The sequence below is a fragment of the Macrotis lagotis genome, chromosome 5 (assembly GCF_037893015.1).
Source record: "Macrotis lagotis isolate mMagLag1 chromosome 5, bilby.v1.9.chrom.fasta, whole genome shotgun sequence".
NCBI lineage: Eukaryota > Metazoa > Chordata > Mammalia > Peramelemorphia > Peramelidae > Macrotis > Macrotis lagotis.
This window is the reverse complement of record NC_133662.1, coordinates 17,362,813-17,380,929: the sequence shown is the minus strand read 5'-3', so window position 1 is coordinate 17,380,929 and position 18,117 is coordinate 17,362,813. Positions and strand designations below refer to the sequence as shown.

Genomic DNA, 18,117 nt, shown 5'->3' with positions numbered 1-18,117 from the left:
ATGGAGAATAACTAAGAAGTTTAAATTCTTTTTAAATAGGTAGGACCTATAAATGTTAAATGTTTTGTTTAAACTCAACCATATAGTAGATGACAGAGGCAGATCTTTTTTCTAACCACAATTGCCATTGTTTTTTTTCCACTGAATCTTGCTGCACCCACCCTCTTTGTAGGTATCCAAAATGTCTTTTAAAATTTATCCGCTTTTATATCATTACTTACCTGCCACAATTTGAGAGGGGAAAAATTCTGAGGAACTGAGATTCCATAGAGAGAGAGAGGACTTCTTTGTGTTGGAAGGAATAGAGATAGAATTTGAATAGCAGAAGGGAGAAAGTTTCAGGTAGTAAAAGGTATAGGAGCCAAAGGCAGAAAATGGGAACGTTCTTGGCATGTGTTGGTCCTGGGTTGGTGAAATTGGAGCTTGTTATTTTGGAATCTGGAGGCAACTTATTACAGAGTTGACCATTCATTTCCTGTTATTGATTATTGCATCTACTCTGCCCCATCTGGAATTTTCCCCTACCCCCTGCTCTTCCTGCTTTCCCTCCCACACCTCCCCCTACTTTATTTGATATCACAAGGGCTTCCTAGTTAGTCAAAACAACTGACATTCTCAGGTCATGATAATGAGGATAAAGAAACTGTTAAATATCATGGAGAAGCATGGAGAGGGGGCAAATTCTATACAGCTCAATGATTACATAGGTCAGCTCCAAGGTTTTATTTTAGAGATGATAATAGCTCATATTTATATTGTGCATTGGTAAAGAGAGTTTTCCTACCTGGAAGTTCCCTATACCAAAGAGATGACAGATCAGGTCCTTCTCCCTATATTTTATTTTTATTTTCATAGACAGAGTCTCTTTAAGTTATCAAGACTGGAATTGTTGCAATCACTCCTAGGCTTGATTGCCATGGAAGCTTTAACCTGCCTCATTTTTCTGACCTAAGCCATTTTGATAGCTTGATGGATCTTTGTTCCCTTTGTTCATCACCACACCTGGACAACCTAAAGTTGTCATCAGAAAGAATCAACTGGCAAGTGAGAAACTGTCCCCTTTCTTTCACCAGGGGCACATTAACCTTCTCCTTTGACCCTTTCCTATCCCAACTCTTCTCAGAATGGGGTAGGGACTTGGTTGAAGAATGTGGAGTCAAGTGCTCTGTTCACCTTTCTTTTCTGTTCCTCCAAGGGTTAGGGTGTGAGCTCTGTTATCTTAGAAAACCTTAAAGGCTCATATGAATGGAACTTACTGTTATTGTCCACTGCATGGCTTGGTTGACAGAATGCTGACCTTTCTAGATGTGGATCCACTTTGATATACACTGGCTGTATGATCTAATTCAAGCCACTTAATCTCTCAGTGACTCACTCAGTATAAATTACAGAGAAGGTACTGACTTGCTTTGATTGATAGGAGTAATTTCCTCTTTTGAAAGTTTCCCTCTACCAAAACCCCCCCACAAATATGCTTATAATCTTTTTGAACCAAGAGCTCAGAACTATTAAAAATGGAAGAGGGGAAACACATAGAATTGAAGGGTGGGAACTGAAGGGAGGATGGGGTTTTCCTGAATGACTCTTGATTTCAGCATTACGAGACCCCATGGAAGAGAAAGAGATGATGAGCTTAGTAGAGGGACAAAACCTAACTGTGGGATGAGTCTACCATATCGTGAAACATTCTAATACCTTGAAGGCATGTCACAGATTAGGAGATAATAACCAACTGAAGACTGAAGACAAACTAATAATATAATTGACAAGCCCAGCTTGTTCCAGACTGGTAACTATTAGAGGACAGTCCTCACAACATGATGAAAGTCTCAATTATGGATTCCAGAAGCAAGAAGCTGGATTATACCAGAGTCACCTCAGGACCCCATCATCTTGTACTGTCACATCAATGGTGAGGAACAGGGAGACCCCTCCTATTACTTCTGACCAATGGGTGAGAAAAGCATTCAGTCCATGATCAGTCAGTCAAATTCTATTTATTAAGTGCTTTCTATATGCCAGACAGTGTGTGAAGCTCTGTGGTTACAAAGAGAGAAAAACAGTCCTTGTCCTTAAGGAGATGTCAAAATATTTGGAGACATTCTGTTTCCCAAAGCTAAGACCCAGCTTGGCATAGCAAAAATCCCTTGTACTCTGGAGGATTTCACTCTCTGACAAAATGTATTGCTTTGACTAACACTAGGTGTTCATTGAGGGTTTTAGGCTCCCCTAATTCTCAGGGACCTGAGAGCCAACGTGCTGTATGCTAAAGCCATCTCTAACTTCTCTTGATAAGTTTATAATCCCTATTTCTTGTAACTGCCAAGTGAACCAAACCAAGTATGGGACTCCTATTCCTGCCATGCTAACTGAATGATGACACTAAAGACTTGAGAGATTATTCCCAATGTGATTGCATAATGAATATATGAATTATTAGAGAAGAGTCCTGAGAAGATGAACTATCTCATTTATTTGGGTAAACCATGTAAATGCAATGATGACTTTAATCCCTGTTATCATCCTGATGAGGGAAGTTTCACATGCTTTGTGGAGGTCTTTGCATAACTGATAAGGCACAAAGATCTTGGGAAGAGTCATTCTTTCTAATATGTCCTCATGGACATACCTCCTAGAAGGTATTTCTAATATCCCACATCATCCTGAGTTGAGGGTCTCTCCCTTGGTGGCCAAAGTCAGAAATAGCTTTTTCAAATTCTACTTTCTGGTATTAGAATGGTATAAGAACTTGTTTCCAAAACTCCATTTTGGGGGTCTAGTTTTCTAGCTAGGTCTCCCATGTATACCTGCATAAGCAACAAGTTTAAAGAAATATTAATAAACATGTATGTTAGCTTAATTATATTTGTTCATTCTTGAAACATTTGTCCCTTATTTGTCTCCCATCTCTGGAGGGTAACAGTTATTTAATTACCTTTTTTAAGGCCAAATTCAGAGGTCATCAGTAAAGAAATTCATATTTAAATATTTTATCAACATTTCATCTCCTAAACTACTTTGGGTTTCAAGACACAAAAATCTTTTGAATATCCTAAAGTGGACAGGGAAGAGACTAGCATCACCTTATGATTAACTGAGATGCTGCAATTTGACTTAACTTAAAACCCTTTACTATTTTTACTTGTGAAGTTGTACTTATTAAACCTTACTCTAAACAAATGTCACACAGATATTTACTATCATTGGTTATAGCACATGTAAGGGTTCATAATGTTAACATGGGCTCTGCAATGACTATATTAACCTGTCAAAGCTACATAATAACTAGCAGATCAGAAAGATTTCTGAAGTCTGAAACTTCAATAACCCATTGAGAGTGAATAGTAGCTGATTTTGAAGATGCCTATGGCATCCAGAAACCACAGAGTCAATTGAGAGGAAAAGAACTACCATTAAAGAGATTCAAGAAAATCTTTTTACATAACACTTTTTTATTCTGAGCCTTGGAGGAAGCCAGGAGTTAGAGCTTAGTAGAAAGCATATTCCAGACATAGATACAGTAAATTAAAAATGTATCCAGTCAGATGATAGAATGGATAGAATGTAAGACCAGCAAAGTCAATCCATATCTTTCATGCAAAGAAAATCATGGTACCTGTTGTTTATACAACTACAGGTTACCCTTCTTCCTACCTTATTGATCACAATTTTTCTTTCTTGCCAACTCTTGCCTTCATATTCAGAGACTTCAACATGCATATTGAATTTCTCTCAAATACACTAAACATTCCTATCTTGAACTCACTTGTTTCCCATACCTCCATCCTAACTCAGTCATACACAAAGACTGTCAAACTGGGGATCTTTTCACTACAAATGTATCATCTCCATATTGAAGAAGTTAAAATTCCCTTATTTGACCATATTCTACTGGCTTTCCACTTTTCCTTGTGTCTTCTCTTATCAAATCTTAATCTTCAACTCCACTGTGACCTACAATCTCTTGATTCCTTAGTTCTCTCCCAGGCTATCACCCCTGTACTAATTAGTCTTTTCCCCATCTTGAGAAGAACTTCAACTTTACACTATCCTCTATTCTTGAGTTCCTGACCCTCTTATCTTATCATGCCTGACTAAGCTTCAACCTTTGAATGACTCCCACTATCTTCTGCTTTTACTCTCACATATGTGCTGTCAAATGAAAAGAAGAGGAAATCATGTAACCACTCTGACTGGATCCACTACAAATTTGTATTATAAAACCTCAATTGGGTCTTTACTGATGGTATGCAATCTTTCTATACTTCCTTTATCAGTTCACAGCATCTCTCCTCAAACATCCATTGGCTTCCTCTACCTTGATCCTTTCATTTGTAAATCTTGCCTTATATTTTAGAGAAAAAAAAATTAAGGTCTCTTCCCAAGAGTTCCTTTTTTCTCCCTCTTCCTCATTGTCTATCACTCAAGATGCCTTCTGTCATTATCTCCTCCTTGACCCTTTTCTGACAGGAAGATATGACTTTATTCATTATCAGGCAATCTCATTCTACTTCACTCCTCAAAAAGATTTCCCCTTCTTGTCATTCCTAGTCTTTCATTTACTTTCTTTTATTTTTATTTTTAGGTTTTTTGCAAGGCAAACAGGGTTAAGTGGCTTGCCCAAGGCCACACAGCTAGGTAATTATTAAGTGTCTGAGACTGGATTTGAACCCAGGTACTCCTGACTCCAGGGCCAGTGCTTTATCCACCTAGCTGCTCCTTTCATTTACTTTCAATTCTGTCCTGTCTACTGGTTCCTTCCCCATGGCCTACAAACATGCCCATCTTTAAAAAAAAATCTCACTTGATCCTTCCATTCCCACTATTATTCTAGATGTCTTCTGTTTCTCATTCCAAGTCTTTTATGACCCAGTTTCCCCCGCACCTACTTTTACAGGCTTTTTATATCTTACTCCCCAATAGGTATTCATTGATCCAGTGATGAGGGCCTCCTTGCTGTTTCATGAACAAAGCACTATTATCTTTTGGTTCTGGGCATTTTCATGGGATTGTCCTCTATGCTTGTGATGCTCTCTTTCCTCATCCCTGCCTCCTGGCTTCCTTGGATCCTTACTAAAACACCACATTCTAAATGAAATCTTTCCCAATCCCTTTTAATTCTAACACTTTCTCTTTGTTAATTATTTTCTATTTACCTTGCATGTAGTTAGTTTGCATATTTGTTTGTTGTCTTCCCAAATAGATTGTTTTCTCCTTAAGAGTAGGGACATTATTTTGCCTCTTTTATATTTAACAAAGTGTCTAATAGATACTTAATCAATACTTATTGATTGACTGACAATGTTACTGGATCATAGAGTGTATGGAAAGGAGTAAAATGTAAGGAGACTGAAAAAGAAGGAAGGGACTAGGTTATGAAGGACTTAAAAACCAAATAGAAGGTTTTATAATTGTTAGATAAAAGGGAGCTAATGAAGTTTATCAAGAAGTGGGGTTAGAGATTTACATAGATAGACCTGCATTTAGGAAGGTCATTTTGGTAACTGAGTAGAGGATCGAGGGTAAGGGATTCTTTAGGAAATTTTATTATTGCTCAGGGATGAATCTTTTATCTTTAATAAGACCCGTTTCCCTCTCTATAAAATGGAGACATTGTCTTGTAAATCTTAAAGTAGTCCAGTTGTAAAAGATATTTTCACCTCTTTGGATGATGTAAGTAATCTTTTAAGGTTCTTCCAGATTCTATATGATTGGATGTAGAGATGGAAAGACCTTAGAAATCATGGAATTTAATATATTCATTTTGTACCTGAGGAAACTGCAAGTCTCAAGAGTGAAGCAGCATGTTCCAGGTCATACAACTAGACAGTATTAAAGTTATCATTAAAACTCAGGTATATTGATGTTTTTCATGCATTGCTGGTTCTATTGCACTCATATTCTCAAATTTATTTCCCAAATTTATTTTCCATCTTGTCAAAATTTGTGTAGTTCTATTGGAACTGACTCAACAATCCTATGAGGGATAAGAGTTCCATCCTTAGGTGATGCATCCCCACCATGGAAAGATTCCAGGAGGAAAGGACTAATTTTTTCATTTTCCATCTCTGAGAGAGGTTCTGTCTTATAGAAAGAGAGGAGTTTGCTGAATGTAGATATTTAGGATAGGGGTAGTGAAGTTCAGCAGTCTCAGAAGAAGGGTGACTAAGTGGGCATAACTGGAAGATGAACCAATGAATGGGAGCAGGAATAACAGCAAGACTATGTATGGAGGTGTCCCATAGGAAACTAGGGAGACTGGGGTTAGAAAAATCCTAGATTTTCCAGAATTGAGACACTTGGACTCTGAACTCAGTTTTTTTAAAATTACTTTTTAAAATTATAAGTCACTTAATTTTTCTCTTCCACCTTCCCCCTCCTAGAAACAAAGATAAAGTTCTCATAAGAAATATACATAATCAATCAATTAATTAATAGACATTTATTAAAGATCTATTCTACACTAGATACTATGCTAAATAATGGGGATGCAAAAAAAAAAAAGCAAAAACTGTCCCCAGGAAGTTTTTATATTTAGCAAAAAAAACCCCCAAATAAATTCCTTTATTGACCATGTCCAAAAAAGATCTCTCTTTTTCTCTGTACATCTCGTCTTTCACCTCTTTGTCAATATTCACCCTTTGTCAGGGGTTGTGTGTCAGGTTCTCTGGAATCATAATTGATTATTGTTTTGATCAGAGTTCTTAAGTCTTTCAAAATTGTTTCTATATATAATGTTATTGTGTAAATGGTTCTACTGGTTAGGTTCACATCACTTTACTAAACTTCCCACAATTCTTCCCAGGCTTTTTCCGAAACCATTCACTTCTTATAGCATAACAACATTCCAACACATTCACATAACAATTTATTCAGCCATTTCTCAAGTGAGAAGCACCCTCTCTCTTAGTTTTCTGTTATTTGCTACTACTGAAAGAGTTGATATGAATATTTTTTGTACTCAAAAGACATTTTTCTTTTCCTTTGATTTCTGTTAAAATCGTGGGCTCTAGAGCTTCAGGAGTACTCGTACAGGCCTCATCTGAGAAGAATGAGGAGAAAGAATAGGCACTCTACTCTGGGTTATGCTTTTAGATATCCTGATAGTTCCCTTTGTTTCTCCTGGGCCTCTCATGGTTCACCACCCTTCCCAAACAGAACAGTGCAAAGCTAAAAGATGTTAGCAGTTGACCCAGAAGGATGTAGCAAGAAGGGTGGAGCCTCCTACCAAGTGCTGGGTCATTTCAGTTGCTGGCAGCTGTGTGATGGAGATAAGAGTGAGGGTGGTTGAAAAGAGAGTAAGTATTTATTTGTGTATGGGACTGAGAGGAAGACAGGGGTGGGGGTGGGGGGTGTGAGTCTGAGGAGTGGTTTCTGCAGAAGAGATGAGTGAGAGGAAGCAGGCAGCAAGATGCAGGGTCTTGTAAGGTGGTATGGGAGACACGAGAAAAATGGTATGTGAATGGGGACCCCTATAAAGACAAAGAATGATGGGTGGGAGAAGGGAGAGAAATCAGCAGCATTGGGTAATTTTGAGGAGAACCCAGAGTTCCTTTCCAATTTGAGGACAAAATATTGTTCTGTGGGAGGGAATGTATATGTGTGAGAGTGAATGAATGAATGAATGAATGAATGAATGCATGTGGGTGAGTGATCAGAATTCTGATTGTGCAGATCTGTAAATGCATTGTGCAGATATGTAAATGCATAACTGGCAAGCACGATTGAGTGGAAATGGGGTTTATAAATGGATATATAGAATAATTATGTTCCATTCTACTGAAACCAAGAAACATTTATTAAATGCCAATCGTGAATTAGGAGAATAATGTACACAGATCCCATTCTTGAGGAACTTATAATCTAATATAAGAGGAAAGATCTGTGTACAAATAAGGTTGTTAAAAGGGAGAATGTGTGTGAATGAATCAGATATCATGAAAAGAACCCTGGAGAATAACATCTTTTATATAATGCATTAGATCTTGCAAAGCACTATCCAAATATTGCATTTTGTTGTCACAACAGTGGAAAGTAGGTTCTATTATACCCATTTTACAGATGAAGAAACTGGGATAGTGGTTAAATGACTTGCCCTGGGTTCAGGAGTATACCTGTAAATGCTTAATAATAGGCATTCCAGAGGAAAGAATACACACATTACACTTTTGAGTTTAATTTGCACAATTAACATTTCTCTAAAACTTTTAAAAGTCTAGACAATCATTAAAAGGAATCAGTACCTGATTTATAACAGTACAAATGTTTCCAGTGGAAATTTAGCAATTAGCTTAAGCTAGTAAGATCCAATTCCAGCAAACACCTGCCTGGGTAACTATTACTTCCCAGAAGTTGGATTTGAATCTTCCTGCCCCCAAGGCAAGCAGTTTATGCAACACACAATCCAATAGGCCCTAGGAAACCTCACCTCCAGGTCTGTATCTCAGTGTATAACCTCTAGTAAGCACCTCCCCGCCCCGCCGGGTCTCTTTCCTGGTTTTTTAAAGTCAAGGATTGGACTAGATGAACTAGATTAGAGCAGGGTATCCCATTGAGTTCTACTATTCTTTGATTCTGAATGGGTTTGTGAGAATGAAGAATTATTTCCCCTAGGGAGCACTTCTTTCCGGGGAATACTCTAGGCACTGAGCCATGCTGACCCAGGAAACTCTTAAAGAGTCTAGTTTCTGGGCTTAGACACTTACTAGCTTTATGATCCAGGGCAAGTCACTTAATCCTATGTGCCTCAGTTTCCTCTTCTGTAAAATGGACTGGAGAAGGAAAGGTAAATCACTCCAATATTTTTGCCAAGAAAACTAAAGTAGGATCACAAAGGATCTGACACAGTGGAAACAACTAAACAACAAATAACAAAACTTAATCATAAACTTAAGGATGAAAAGAAATTTAGAAAACCCTAAGAGAGAGGGGGGTCCTGTGTTTTGTCCAAGGTCACATAGACCATTTTTAAAACCTAGTTCCTTTGTCCCCAGATCCTGCCTCTTTCCCCTGTACTACATTTATTCTGCAGACTTTACTCTCACCTACCCAAATGAGCCTCTCCTTTTATGAGCCCAAGATTCCTACATTATCTTTGGAGACAGGGCAGAGGAATAGAAAAGTCATGAGACTCAATGTCAAATTGCCTTGGGCAGTGGTAAACAGTGATCTTGGACAAAGTTCCTGAACTTCACCTCAGTTTTTTTTAATCTGTAAAAGGATGATGACAGTACTTGGAGTGCTCACCTCGCAAGGTTCTTTTGAGGACCAAAGGATACAGTTTATATCAGATGCTTGGAGAGATTTAAGGCCATATGAATGGCAATTATTCTGTCTAGACTGTTGACCATCTTCCCATTTAAGGTGCATCAAAGCCCTGAGGCAGGGAAGTCTATGACAGGGTGGAGTTGGCCACACCTGCAGAGTTTCTGAGTGAGGAACGGAAGCAGCAGCAGGCTGCCTCTCCCAGTGATAGGTTCTCTCTGGGGCCCCTGCGGTTGGAGCCCTGGGCTTGCTGCAGGCTTGGCTTCCCAACAGTTTCCTCACTTCCCTAAATGGGCAATTTCACTTTCACAACTTCACCATCCAGGTGGCAAGGCCCAGAGCTGGCTTTGGACGTTGACCTCAGGACCCCAAGGTGCACGAGTCCCTGGGGGAGTGTTCAGAGTAGGCTGTGACCTTCTAAAGTTCCATGGAGCCAGGAACCTGTCTCTGGTTGCTGCTACTTCTCTTGCTGCTGTTCTGTGTCTCAGGTGAGAATCTAGGAAGACAGGTGGGGACTGGGATGACAGCTTGTTTCTGAGGGATGGGAGGTAGATTGTCTTGGAGGTGGGAGAGGGATGTTATGAATGATGGTAAGAGGGCTTTACTGAATTTTCACTTGACCCATTTCTGTTTCAGAGAGACCTTTTCTATCTCTCTCTTTCTCTTATTAGCTAAAAAACTTGAATATTATTAGAGAGAGAGAGAGAGCAGTGACTATTTGTGAGTGATCTTAACTTCTGTGGCCAGTTACTATTGAGCATATCATAATAACTGCCAGGCAAATCAGAGATACTTATGAATCCAGATCATTCTCTGTTTGGGTATTTTCCATTTTCTAGGTTTCTAACTTGGATACTAATTTTCCTCCTAAAAGAACTGACTCTTCAGTTAGAGGTCAGTGTCTCTGATTGGCTCTGACATCATAACCTTGATTTCATCAGTAGGTGAACTGAGGTCAATCCTAGAGATGACTATCTAGTATTGGTCCTTATGGAAACTCTCTACAATCCTATTGTAATAACAACTGGGTTTCCATTAATCTTTCTAAACTAGGGGTTGGGAAGCCTTTTCTCTAGCTGCAAAGGATGGGTTGGGAGGCAAAGGTCAAGTTGGTTTCCAAACTATATAACAATAGGTTAGCAGAGCCCCACCAAAGTCATCCTATCCATAATACAATCTCAAGACAGATAGAGATTTTCTCTCCTATACTAAGAGATCTCCAGTCATGGAGGTTATAATTTCTAGATGGAGCTTCCAGAAGTCTCTAATATATTATGTCATTAAGGTTGGGACCATATTGTTCAGAGTAGGAAATAAGCTTGTCCAAAATTGAAAAGTATTTCTATAGTGGATATTGGATTTTCCAGTGACTTGGAGTGGACTGCCTCCTCTTGTTTTTCTTCAACATCCCTGTCATGGACTTAGAATTGCCAGAAAGCCCTGCAAATTTGCCTCTAATGAGGAGCAGGAGCCCAGGTAATCCAACTTCATCTTCCACTCCAGGAAAATATGTAATGGAAAGAGAAAGGTGAAAAAAATCACATTGCCTATTTTGGATCTGTTTTCCTTTTTCACAAAATAGGTGGATGAGGGACTGGACTAGATGTCAACAAATTTCAGCAGACATTCTTTAAGCACCTATTGTGTCATTGACAGTAGGGATATAATTATAAAAATCAAACAAATCCTGTAATCAAAGAATTTATGTTCTATTAGGAGAATAGGTAAGATAAACAAATACAAGGTAATTTGAGGGGAAAGAAGAGTACTGAAAGAGAAAGGATGAAAAACAATGAACACATTCACATCAGAGAAAGAATCTTTACTGAGCACTGAAGGAAGCTAATGATTCCAAGGGGACAACTAGGTAGCACAGTGGATAGCCTCATCTTATTGAGTTCAAATACAGCCTCAGATCCTTACTGTGTGATCCCGGGCAAGTTACTCAGTTTCTTCATATGTAAAATGAACTTGAGTCGGAGATGGAAAACCACTTCAGATGGGGTCATGAGATTTGGAAATGACATAAGTGATCAAATAACGACAAAGATTTCAAGAAGTGGAGATGAAGTCAGTCAATAAACCTTTATTAAATAACTATTATGTGCTAGACACGGTACTAAGAAAGTTGAAGTGAGAAGGCATTCCAGTGTACAATTCCAGGTATTCTTTTAATGTGAATAGAAAGGAGATTATAAATCTGAGGAATAACTAGAAAATCTATTTGGTTAGAATATGAGTACATGAAAAAAGAATTAATAGGAAATATATCTGTAAATCCACAATGGAAACAGATAGTGGAGGGCTTTAAATTACAGATTGTATTTTATTCTAGAGGCAATAAGATAACACTAATGATGTGTCAGATTTCTGTTTTAAGAAGATGATTTTGATAGCTGTTTGAAGGATGAATTGGAGGAAGGAAATATTGAAACAATTGAGTCTAATGAGGAAGCTATTGCTATCTGATCAGGAGTGATGAACAATCTGGGTAAGGATAATGACTGAGGAGAAAGAAGAAGGTTGTGAGAGAAGGTGGGAAGATAAAATTAACAATCAATTGATTTGAATATGGAATGTGAAGGAGAGGAGAGAATAAAAAATGCCTCCAAGTTTGAGAAACTAGGTGACTTAAGGATGATCTCTCAACAAAAATAAGCAAGTTCAGAGGATGATGAGTGTGCCAGTTCCATTTTATGAATTTGGGATAACATTTAAGCAGAAACATCAAGCAGGACAGTTAGGAAGTGATACTGACCTTCTGAAGAGAGAGTAAAATTGGGTATGTAGATTTGGGGGTCATCTTCATAGACATGATGGCTGAACATATAGGAATGATTGAGATCACTAAGAAATAGGGTATAGAGATAGAAGAGTACAGTGACCTAGACAGTCTTTGGGACCAATCTTAGATCAAAGTATTATAGATTTAGACCTAGAAAGAAATTTAGAATTCATCCAGAGGCTCTTTCCTTTTTTTCTGTGTTCAAAGGTTTTGGGCCTACTATATTATTTTTTGCATTATGATGTTTAGGTTTTTGGCTTGTCATGTTCTTCTAGGAGCCTTATAATTGCATCCTGTCTTCAAAATCAGTATTGAATGGACAACATGTCTTCATGTAATATTATTCCTCTTGCTTTTCTGCTAGATTATTCTTTATGGGTCTATATTTTTATTTCTAATAGTTGTCTTTCAAATTTTTCTATTCTACTATTTCTGCTGCTCAGGTCATAAATTCTGCCCTCATAATTCTCATTTCTCTTTCAATACACTTAGGAATAGTGCATTGTGGTTTTGTTCTCAAATTTCACACTGTTGGAATCTCATCAAGTATTGATTCATTTCCCTTTGTTTTACAATATTTTTCTCTAGAAGCCTAAATATACTTATAGATTTGGAACCCATATTTCCTCCTGTTGTTAATAATTTTCCTTGTTGATTTATCTGCTTATTCTCAAAATCTTTGAGTTTTCTTCCTCCTAAGATCTTTGATAATTTGAGCCAATCCCTCTCTACCCCCCTTCCCCTTATTTTCCCTATTGCTCACTTTCACACTTTCTCCTCTCAGATGGTTGTTTCCATAGGGTTTAGATCTCAAAAATGTCTCACTCAACCTCCTCTAACACTGAACAATTCATGGTTCACTTCCCCAGGTTGCTGGTAGCATAGAATGTAATGGGGGATATCAGTGTAGGCATTAATTTATATATTTTTGAAGCTTCCTTTGGATTCTTGGTGACCTAGACCCTGCAGATAATGAGTTGCCTTAATTTTGGTGCAAAATTTCTAGTTTGCAGAGGCTTAATAGGTCATAAGGCTCTGAAAAAAATCTACTTGGTCTTGTTGGTTAAGTCTTTTAGAAGCCATCCAATCTAATACCATCATTTTTAGATAAGGAAAATGAGACACAAGGAAGTTAAATGACTTTTCTAGAAGATGGTGGATGATGATCTAGAACAGGAAATTGATGATTGATCAGATATAGAAGGAAGATCAAAGTTTTCTTACAGTATCAAATCCTATTATCCATTTCTCTGGCCTCCAAAATTCATTAATAACTAATTTCTTCCAAGAAAATTTCTCTGATTAGCCCTTTACCACTTCTGAGTTCTCTTTTGTTCCTAATCTTAGTGCTTATATTATATTCCAAATAGTTTTACCCCTTGTGTGCAACTGATATATTTTTTTAAAAGTAGGGTGGAAATCAAATAAGTGTCTGGCAAACAATAGGCACTTAATAAGTGCTTATTGATAGATTTGTTGAACAAACCTCATTTTAAATACACTCAGATGGGGTTTACCAATTAAAGAAATCTTATGATGAATGAATTTGTGAAGTCAATAGTCACTCTTTTATTACGTTTTTTTGCCTGCAATTTTCACATAATGAATTTTCCTAAAGCAGAATACATTCTTATTTAAGTCTACTTGTTTATCACAGATAGCTAACCTTTATAAAGTTCTTTAAGGTTTGTAAAGTGTTTTGCAGATATCATCTCTGTAAGTCTTCACAATAACTGTGTATATAAGCATTGAAGTTATTATTATGATTCTTCATTTTATAGATCAGGATACTCAGGATCAGAGAACTGAAATGACTTAGCCAAGGAAGCACATTCAGGGTCAGAGGTATGATTCAAACTCAGTCCTCTCCCTTTCTGCTTTGGAAAAAGCAATTGATTTGGACTCTAAGGACCAAAGTCCAGCTCTGCTGCTTGCTACTTGTGTGATCTTGAGAAAGTTATTTGATTTGAGCTCAGGTTCCTCATCTAGAAGATGAGAAGATTGGATAAGATGGTCTCCAATGTCCCTTCCAGCTTCCAGCTTTTAGGAACTCCTAATCTCTTCCTTGATCATTTAGTTTTATTATTCCTTCTTCTTTCTCTTTCTCCTTCTTCTTGTCCCTCTACACTGGGGTGTGTGTCCCCCAGACTCCCAGGCAGAGAATGTGTATACAAAAATCCATCATCGAGAGGGGGAGACACTGTCTGTTCAATGCTCCTACACTGTCCGTTCTGATCGATGGGAGGGAAAGGTCTGGTGCAAAGTGAGGAGGAAGAAGTGTGACTCAGGGTTCAGTCGGGGCTCTGGATTTAGCCCCCCTTACAAGCTCCATGATGACTCCCAGTCTGGGATCCTTATTGTCACCATGGAAAGACTTCGGCACCAGGACTCTGGGAAATACTGGTGTATGAGGAACAGTTCACGCTCCCTATATCCTGTGAAGGGTATTCATCTGATGGTCTCACAAGGTGAGTAACTGACTCAAGAGGGGGGAAGGAGGTCACCTTTATTCCCCCAATTCTCATCAGCCCCTCCCTTTATTAAGGCTGTTATAAATGAAATAAAATCACAGAGGAAGAAAAGCAACTGCATTCCTTTTCCCAATGTTTCCTTCTTGTAACTCATAATATTGAAGGGAGCAAAATTTTCCACCCCATTTCTGAATTGGACAAAACTAAAGAGTGTGAGGTGAAAGGAGAAAAAAAGAGGAATGAGAATGTCCTCTACAAAAAGAGCCAGAAACAGAATTGTAGTGTCAGAAAAATAGCTTTGTCTCTGGGTGATGACAAGGGGCACCCCTCCCCCAGCCCAAGTCTCATTTCATCTTTCTGTTGAGTCCCATCAAAAGCATAGGAGATCCCCCAGGATCTCATTTCCACGATATATCTCTTCTGAACCTTAGTTTCCTCATATGTAAACTGACCTCAAATTCCCTTCCAGTTCAAATCATCTTCCCCTACTTTATGGAAATGGAGAAAATTACTCTCTAGGTAAAAGATCAACCATTGGCAGTATAGGAATTAGGACTGCTGTACTACCACATTATCCCATATTCCTGTTTTATTCAAAGTAGGGTTAGCCAATCCCCACCCTATGCTACCAAACTCAATTTGTCCCAGGTATGCCTTGCCCAGGATCACAAAGATAGTAGATGCAATGAATGTGGATTGTGAGGGAGAAAGGAGTTGCAATTTTGCCCCAGCTCTATTGCTATTTCTCTTCCTCATCCCAAAACATTTCAAATTTGTGTCCTTGAAGTGGATGAAAATAACACTGGACAACCCTACTGGAAACTTCTAGAGATGGGTTTCTTCTGTTCCTCATCTCAATCAACACTTCTCTATTAACTCCTTCTATTTACTTCCTCAGCACCTTCAACTGAGAAAAACATCCCACTTATTACAAAGGAAGCTTCCATCCAGGAACCAGATCGCATCTTCAAGATTGCTGTCCCCACTGGTGCATTCCTCAACAAGGACAAGGACCTGACCATATTTGTTCCTATCACTACTTCTATACCTACTTTAATGGACAGAATGCCAGACAACACAGTTACTTTTCCTACAGTGGTTGGATCAATGACCACTATATCTAGAATAATGATGAAATACACATCAGTAACTAGACCCATAACCACTGCCATGTTAAAGATGCCCACAAGACCCTCAGCAACTAATGGATCTCCTCGCAAGGCAAGATCTACCCATGTTGCCCCAGTAATGTTGGTCACAGTCAATACCAGATCCACTACTACCCAATCACACCCCAATATATTAACTCCTAACAGGTACCTTATCATTTTTAGGATAAGACAATGGCAAAAGATCAATTTTGTTTCTGTTTTCCCTTGTAAGAAGAAACATTTTTGGATAAAAAATGACTGAACAAAAATGATTAATAAGAAATCGAAACTGAAGTCAAGTAAGGAGATAGTAAGAGAGAATCTAGCTTCCCTTAGCTAAGTCAAGCTCCCAAACCCATACAAGTTTCATTCTATGCTCCTTAAAAGACTGGTAGAAACTATTGTTGAGCCATGGTTCCCTGATGTAAGGTTCACATCAGACCTATCACCCAATATCTATTTTCTGATTTGACTTTTTGTTAGATAAAGTGGGTGAAAATTAGGGAACAGAGAGGAGAATGGGCAACAGGCTGTAGTTATGTGGAATGGTAATGGATTGACAGTAGGAAGTGAGTTTGGGAATAGGAGATAAGTAACAAGGTTTATATAATCAAAATAAGGAATGGTGAAGGGGGTATTATATAAAGTATGAAGAATGATAAATCAAGATGTTTTGAATATAAGGACATGCATAGGAGGTAGGGAATAGGAATTAGAGTAGAGAATGAAAGTAGGAGATATAGATGGGGAAAATTGGATGAGAGATAAGATATATGATATGAGAAAATCAGGGGAACAGAGAATGAATACAAAATTGTTATATGACCCTTTGAGGAAAAATATCAGGAATGGTGAAATTCAGAGTGATTGAGGCAGATGAGGAAAGCTAAGTCAAAGGATTTTCTTTTTTAACTCAAATTGAGGAAATGCAAAATCTAAGAAGGAATAGTGCTACAGGAGAGAATAATGGTGATTAAGGCCAGGGGAGAGGAAGAACTACACAAACTCAATTTTGTTCCTGTTTTCCCTTGTAAGACAGAACATTTTTTGATTGAAAAGGACTGAACAAAAATGATTAATAAGAAAGATAAATAAGGAGATAGTAAAAGAGGTTCTAGCTTCTCTGAACAAATTCAAGTTCTCAAATTCACACAAATTTCATTTTATCATTCTTAAATAACTGGTAGAAGTGATTGTTGATCCATGGCCAGTGATCTTTTAGAGTTATAAAATGAACAATTGCTATCTTGATTTAAAAAAAATGGGAAGAGCATGGAGAACAAAATCTACAAGCCAGTGAGCTTAACTGCAATTCCCAGAAAAATTCAGGGAATTGTTAGTGAATCAATTCACAATCACAATAAGTCAACATGGTTTAATTAACAATAAGTCACTGGGAAAATCTAATAAAATTTAGTAACCAAACAAGACAATAAGTTTCAGAAGAGGAGTCAGTCTTCATTGAGAGAATAAACTTTATTTTAGCCAAAAAAAAGTTGCTACTTAAACTTTTAACAAACCAATTAGAATTGACAAAATTGGAATGAATTTACTTGGGAGTTGATGGATTCTCCCACACTGGAGATTTTCAAGAAAAGACTAATCATCAAACATTTGCTAGAGATATCATGGAGAGATTTCTTTTCTTAGATATGTGCCAGACTAGAAAGTTTCTGAAGTTTCTATCATCTTGGAGTTACTGTTGAGTCAATCAGTTTGGGCAGGAGAGATCAGGAATAAAAAAATTGGAAATGGAAGATAGGAGAGGCATTTGGATACTCATAGGTGTTTTGGGGAAATGGCAGATTGTAGATGAGAGAGAGAAGTGGTTGGCGAGTCAAGGGGTGAAGAATAGTGGATTATAGATATGAAGCAGGAAATGGGTAATGAAAGAAATGATAGGTATTCTCCATCTTTCATGGGGAAAATAATGTATCCTTCAATTACTGACGGAGATATTTTTGGGGCCATGTTCTGATCGAAGGATAAAATTGAGGAGTGTATATTTGTATCTATGTATGTGTGTATGTGTGTGTGTGTATGCATATGTATATGTGTAGAGTTTATGATGGCGAGGGATTAAAGGGATTGGGGGGGTTCATTTTGCTAAAGAACAGAATCACAGCCACACTAAATATTCATTAGCAATTTTCTGTGTGGAAAGTGATTTCTCCCTCCTATATGTGGTTACTTTGCTTTTACATTTGAGTTCTTGGGGCCTATTGTTTCTTTATTCCTAATCCAGTGAAAAATATGTATGCTATCTGGGAGTTTTGTGGGCCTCTCCAGCTAGAAAGCCTTTGGTTGTCTGCATTCTTTTCTTTGGAGCAGGATTAAGCAGGATTAAGCAGCCCTCCCTTGCCCTCTCTACTCTCATCCCTCTGGATCCACCAATTCCCCCAAATCCAGGATGGCAGTTGTAGTAAAGAGAACATCTGTGTTAATC

The 18,117-nt window shown here is 37.9% G+C and overlaps 1 protein-coding gene across 16 annotated transcripts in view; it reads left to right on the top strand.

Annotated features, from left to right (window-relative positions):
• TREML2 (triggering receptor expressed on myeloid cells like 2) overlaps nt 1-18,117 on the top strand; it is a 77,711-nt gene that overhangs the window by 19,264 nt on the left and 40,330 nt on the right. For 8 of the 16 annotated variants that reach the window (XM_074236899.1, XM_074236903.1, XM_074236902.1 and 5 more), the window contains 2 exons: nt 14,197-14,517; nt 15,419-15,836. In XM_074236899.1, the coding sequence (XP_074093000.1) occupies nt 14,197-14,517; nt 15,419-15,836 (739 nt within the window). Of the gene's footprint in view, nt 1-7,328; nt 7,455-9,589; nt 9,753-14,196; nt 14,518-15,418; nt 15,837-18,117 lie in introns of those variants that run through there. The other 8 variants (XR_012478525.1, XR_012478524.1, XR_012478526.1 and 5 more) reach the window with 3 other exon arrangements.